At 41.9% G+C, this 6,674-nt stretch overlaps 1 protein-coding gene across 1 annotated transcript; it reads left to right on the top strand.

Moving 5' to 3' along the window:
* Window positions 1-3,004: 3,004 nt before the first annotated feature.
* LOC108284718 (DDB1- and CUL4-associated factor 8-like protein 2) lies at window positions 3,005-4,831 on the top strand. Its single transcript, XM_017501612.2, has one exon. It carries the CDS (start codon window positions 3,005-3,007, stop codon window positions 4,829-4,831), a length of 1,827 nt encoding a protein of 608 aa, XP_017357101.1.
* Window positions 4,832-6,674: the final 1,843 nt, after the last annotated feature.

Raw genomic sequence — 6,674 nt, 5'->3', positions numbered from 1 at the left:
TGATGTAAAATTGTTCAATATTAGATTTTTACGTTGACATTAAACTCAAAAGAGATATCTTCCTTAGGCTATTCACTATTATCCATCCTCCATGGAACGTTCAATAGAATTTTTTTTTTCATTCTTCTATATATCCATTCATAAATATACAGTTTTAATACATGAATTCACCAGAAAAATACTTACTACGTACCTATCCTGTGCTGATTACTTTGTCGTTAGGAGCAATAAACATTACTATCTTGTAAAAGGATAGTCAGAAACTTACCAGTCTTTAATAACTTGGATGTTTTGTCATCCTCTAGATATAACACATAACTTAATATTCTGACCTAAGTTCTAAAATTTATATAAATAATCAACAATGTAGTTTGTCTCAGTCAGATAGATTAGGCTATTCTGCAGTAATAAAAATTCCCCAGTTTTCCAAAAATGATAATGATGACGATGATAAAGTTGATATTTTGCTTCTGCTACATGTCTATCATGGGTTACTAGGGAGGAATGGGAGAAGTGTTCTCTGTTCATGGTAGATATTCATGGAGACTAGCTGACACTTGGAACATTGCAGGTCATGAGCAAACTGGGGATAGAGATGTATGGATGGCCACACATTAGCAATTAAATGAGCCAGCTCAGTAATAACAAACATCACTTCTATTCACAAGGGAGCAGGTAAATCTGGTCAGACAGTGCCATCCAACCATATAAAGACCAGAAAGTACGTGCCTACCATTGCATCAATGGGAGAAAAACCAGAAATATTTGTCAAATAACACTAATTACTGAAGAACCAGTAGTAATTGACAAATCGTCCCACTTAATGATCACTGATCATTAAGTGATCACCCCAGTTCTCTCATACAATATTTGGATCACCCAGTTCTCTCATACAAAGCATATCTAATTTATGAAGGTGGCTACACTAAACAACTGATTTTCATGGTAGAACAAACAGCCTTCTATTGGAGGTAGATGTCATGGACTTCCTTAATTGGTGACTGGAAATTAATGCCTGGCTTCACAGCTTCAAAGGACAGGCTGGCTCTCTTGATGGGGGTTAATACAGCTAGTAACTTTAACTTGAAGCCAATGCTAATTTACTATCTGGAAAATCCTGGGGCCAGTAAGAACCATACTAAATCTACTTTGTGCTCTAAAAAAGGAACAACAGGCTGGTCGCAGTGGCTTGCGCTGTAATTGCAGGACTTTGGTAGGCTGAGGTGGGCGGATTACCTGAGATCGGGAGTTCGAGACCAGCCTGACCAACATGGTAAAACCTCATCTCTATTAAAAATACAAAATTAGCTGGGTGTGACAGCACATGCCTGTAGTCCCAGCTACTGGGGAGGCTAAGGCAGGAGAATTGCTTGAACCCAGGGGAGCACAGGTTGTGGTGGGAGCCAAGATCACACCATTGCACTCCAGCCTGGGCAACAAGAGTGAAACTTCTCAAAAGAAAAAAAAAAGGAACAACAAAGCCTGAGTGACAGCACATATGTTTACAGCATGGTTTACTGAAGATTTTTAATACCCTGTTGAGTTCTACTGTTCAGGAAAGAACATTCCTTTCAAAATGTTACTATCATTAACATTTGTCCTGGTCACTCAAGAGCTCTGTTGATGCATAAGGAGATTAATGATTTCACATCTGCTAGCACATCATTTATTGATAGACCTTGAGTCAAAGATTCTTTTTGACTTTCAAGTCTTATTGTTTAAGACTGTCAGTCTCTGCTCTTCACCACTGTGCCCCAGATTATTCATTCAACTGGCATGAAGAAGGGTATGGCAAATGTGGGATTTGAACCATCATTTAACAAGATATAGGAAGTGAATAGCATTTGCTCGCCATGACTTTAGTTTTAGTTTCACCTTCCAAATTAGGCTTCTATACACTTCTTAAAGTTGTATTTAAGTTGTATTTTCATGAGCATACACAGTAGTAACAGCCCTTTCTAATAGTCACTATTAGCTACCCTGTGCCTGTTAATGTTCATGCTCCTGGAAGATCCTTTCAAATCCCTTTTTGTACCATCTACTTTTTCCCTTCCAAGCATCAGTAGTAATGTACAGCTCTTTAGTTCTCAAGCTGCTGAAGCTGCTTTCACCCACAGGTGCAGAGATTTGAAAGCATCTGGGACATCTGGGAGTTGATATGCTCATCCCTCCCAGCGGGGCCTTTAACCAATGACTGAACAGTCTAGGAGTATGAAAGTTCACTCCCTTGACTGGTGTAAGGATAACTCAGACATAACTTACTCTCCAGAGTTCCCCAGGAGGATCATGCTGAAGCTATCCTTAGGGGAGTGTTCACGTGAGATTTCATTCTTCCTTGGTGTCCGCTGTCTTTCCTTGGATCATTTTCTTAAATTAATCAAACATACATCCTCATCTGAGAGCCTATGTCTAGCTTAAGATACACCAATAGTACAGACCTCACTATCATGCCAAAATATTGCCGTCTGGTGGCAGGACTAAGAGTATCAGAGTTCTTTGCATTCACTGCGTGACCGTTCTAATGAGAACATTTTCCAAAGTGCAGCAAGTTTCAATCTTCAAAAAACCACAGTGACTCACAGTGTAAGACCTCATGGAGGTGGGGCTCTGGGGCTGGAAAAATTAGAGCAGTCTGGATGCATGCCGCTAAGACACGAGCAGATAAGAAGCCTTCTGAACCTCACGGGCTCCCGTACTGACGTGATTAGTTTGTTGCCTTCATTAGCAGGTAAAAAGCCTTCTGAACCTCACGGGCTCCCGTACTGACGTGATTAGTTTGTCGCCCTCATTAGCTAGTCAGAGACGAGCAGGTAAGACGCCTTCTGAACCTCACGGGCTCCCGTACTGACATAGTTTGTCGCCCTCATTAGCCAATCAGGTTAGTGTCTCTTTGCCGCTAACCTACTGTTTTCTGCCACCGTCCGTCTTCAGGGCAGGCCTGCTTTCTTCTTTGAGCTTTTAGGGGTTTGCTTTTCTAGAACAGCTACAGCAAACATTGTTCAAGATGTCCCACCAAGAGGGCAGCACAGATGATTTACCAGACTTAGGGACTGAAAGCCTGCTCAGCCCAGAGGGGCAGTCTGGAGCGGCGGCAGCGACGGAGGCGTCCTCAGACATAGAAATGGCGGCCGCAGAGCCATCGACCCAAGATGGCGGTGATACCGGGGATGGTGGTTCCCTGAACGATGCCAGCACAGAAAATCGAAGCACTGGCAGAGAAAGTTCAGGTGAAGACTTCGAACCTGAGAGCGTGGCGGACTTTGACCGTTACCTCATGCTTGGTGCAAGCTTATTTTATTACCCTTTATTGGGAGAGGAGGAGAGAGAAGGGGAGGAGGAAGGAGAGGAGAGAGAAGGGGAGGAGGAAGGAGAGGAGAGAGCGGAGGGAGGGGAGGAGGAAGAGGAACAGCCTCAGGTGTGTCTACAATGCGGTGGTGCCAACCATGACCAGTGTTTGTTAGAGGAGAATCGGGTGCTAGAGGAGTGGATTTCCTCAGAGACATCTGCCCTGCCTCGACCTCGCTGGCAGGTCGTTACTGCTCTTCGCCAGCGGCAGCTGGGTTCAAGTACCCGCTTTGTCTATGAGGCCTGTGGGGCAAGAGCCTTTGTGCAGCGTTTCCGCCTGCAATATCGTCTTGAAGGCCATTTCAGTTCTGTCACTACTGTATGCTTTAACCAGCGTGGTACCCGGCTGGCCATTAGCGGTGGTAACCTAAAGGTGACAGTGTGGGACTGGGTGCGGCAGCAGCCAGTACTGAACTTTGAGAGTGGTCATGAAATTAATGTCACCGAGGCTAAGTTCCTTCCTAACTGTGGTGATTCCACACTGGCCACGTGTGGTCACGATGGGCAGGTACGGGTAGCAGAACTAATTAATGCATCATATTTCGAGAATACTAAGCATGTGGTGCAGCACAGGAGAGCTGCCCACGAGTTGGCTCTGGAGCCAGACTCTCCTTTTAAGTTCCTCACTTCAGGTGAAGATGCCGTTGTCTTCACCATTGACCTCAGACAAGGCCGGCCAGCTTCAAAAGTTGTGGTAACAAGAGAAAAGGGGAAGAGAGTGGGACTGTATACAATCTCTATGAGTCCTGCCAATACCTACCAATTTGCAGTGGCTGGACAAGATCAGTTTGTCAGGATTTATGACCAGAGGAGAATTGATGAGAAAGAAAACAATGGAGTACTCAAGAAATTCGCTCCTCGTCATCTGGTTAATTGTGATTTCCCAACAAGCATCACCTGCACTGTGTACAGCCACGATGGCACGGAGCTCTTGGCCAGCTACAATGATGAAGATATTTACCTCTTTAACTCTTCTCACAGTGATGGTGCTCAATATGTTAAGAGATTTAAGGGGCACAGAAATAATGACACAATCAAAGATGTTAAGTTCTATGGCCCCAGGAGTGAGTTTGTCGTGAGCGGTAGTGATTGTGGGCACATCTTCTTCTGGGAGAAATCATCTTGCCAGATCATCCAGTTGTTGAAGGGGGACACGGAAGGTACAATAAACTGTCTTGAACCCCACCCTTACCTACCTATGTTGGCGACCAGTGGCCTAGATCATGATGTCAAGATCTGGACACCCACAGCTGAAGCTGCCACTGAGCTTACTGACTTAAAGGATGTGATTAAGAAGAACAAGTTGGAACGAGATCAAGATAGTTTGTACCATACCGGCCTGTTTGACCAGTATATGCTTTGGTTCCTCATGCGCCACCTGTCACAGAGAGATCATCACCCGGCCTGGAGAGCCAGATTCCCAGGAGAAGAATCGGATGAGTCTTCCAGCACCTCAGATACATCCGAGGAGGAGGGCCAACACTGAGTGCCATGCATACCATCCCAAAGGCCTCACACCCAGTCCAGCTAGATGCCACCTAAGTACACTGGATTTTAAAATGCAGTAGATTAATAGATTTGCTTTTTGCCTTCTATTTTCCACAATGTATACTGAAAACCATCTATTCCATTCTTTCCTCTCTCCTTTCTTCCTTCCACACATTCTTTGTCTCTCATTCCTTTCCTCTCTTTCTTTATGCCTCTTTTGTTACCTGTTACCACTTACATGAGTGCATACACACTTATTTATGCTTCTTTTTCTTTGTTCCCTTATAGTTGACCTCTAAAATTTCCTAATTTTGTTGAAAAAATTAATGGCCTTATTAGATGTATCTACTCATTTCTAACATTCTGAAAACTATTACCGTTTTACTTTTTTCATCTTTTAACAATTTATTTTGAAGATCAAGTTCTTCAATTGAGTTGAAAGTTTCATAAATGTGTTTATTCTTTAGGGGTAAAATAAAGCAAACCATAGTTTTGTTCTTTGAATACTGACACTTGGCCACACACACACACACACACACACACAGTCTCAGAAAAGGAAAGAGAAGTAGTATTTAGATTAATTCCTAACACACACACACACACACACACACAGCCTCAGAAAAGGAAAACAAGAGTAGTGTGTAGATGAATTACTACCCAGGTAATTCATCCCCTCAGAGCAAATAACTTGGGATTATCTGCATTTTCTGAATCCATACGTTAATAGTATTGGTTAATTTGAAGTTGATAAGAACTGAAGTTGATAAGAACTAAGTTGAATTTAATCACATGACATTGTTTACTCTGCACATTAAATTTTCCTGAAATTTTATGGTTGGGAACTCCCACAGCATTGCATTCCAGGAAGTCCTCCTGGGACAAACATCTCCTATAAGATGCCAGCTAGGAATATAAACATGTCTCATATTTGAAAAAATGTATTTTAATTAACTTTTAAGAATAAGTTGCAATAAAAATTGTTTATACATGTGTATAACCATTTGATATAGCTGTTAGAAAAATTCTATTTGACATCCATGTATTACTTAAAATTCAGCTGTTTTATGAATTTAAATTGTTTTAAAAATTGTTGCAATAAAAATTGTTTTATACTTACATATAACCATTTGATATAGTTGTTAGAAAAATCCTCTTTGACATCCATGCATTGTTTAAAGTCCTCTGAGTTGTTTTATGAGTTTAAATTGTTTTAAAAATTGTTTTAAGCTTTACTTAAAATTTGACATCCATGCATTGTTTAAAGTTCTCTGAGTTGTTTTATGAGTTTAAATTGTTTTAAAAATTCTTTTAAGCTTTACTTAAAATAAATTTAAGTTGCTAGATATCCAGTTACTGTTCAATAAAAATATTTGTTTTTATTTTATATGTGTTATTTGTGTAAATGAATTCAGAAGATTGTGTTTTCCCTAACACCCATGAACTATACCACACCATTCTTCTTTTTTTTTTTTGAGACGGAGTCTGACTTTGCTGCCCAGGCTGGAGTGCAGTGGCACAGTCTTGGCTCACTCTGCCTCCTGGGTTCAAGCAATTCTGCCTCAGCCTCCCAAGTAGCTGGGACCACAGGTGTGTGCCACCATGTCCGGCTAATTTTTGTATTTTTAGTAGAGACAGGGTTTCACCATGGGGGCCAGGTTGGTCTCAAACTCCTGACCTCAGGTGGTCCGCCACCTCAGCCTCCCAAAGTACTGTACTGGGGTTATAGGCATGAGCCAATGCACCCAGCCTGTACTGCACCATTCTTTGCTGTCTTTTCTGGGGAAAGAAGGATGGATGTAATGAAACATCCCGTCTCCTGGCAATGGCTTTTCTTTGGTAAT

Source organism: Cebus imitator, unplaced genomic scaffold (genome assembly GCF_001604975.1).
Source record: "Cebus imitator isolate Cc_AM_T3 unplaced genomic scaffold, Cebus_imitator-1.0 Scaffold282, whole genome shotgun sequence".
Classification (NCBI taxonomy): domain Eukaryota; kingdom Metazoa; phylum Chordata; class Mammalia; order Primates; family Cebidae; genus Cebus; species Cebus imitator.
The sequence above is the reverse complement of the archived record's forward strand: the minus strand, read 5'-3'. Positions and strand labels throughout refer to the sequence as shown.

Excerpts from the sequence above, each read along its gene's own strand:
- LOC108284718 (XM_017501612.2), top strand. The coding sequence starts at position 3,005 with ATGTCCCACCAAGAGGGCAGCACAGATGATTTACCAGACTTAGGGACT.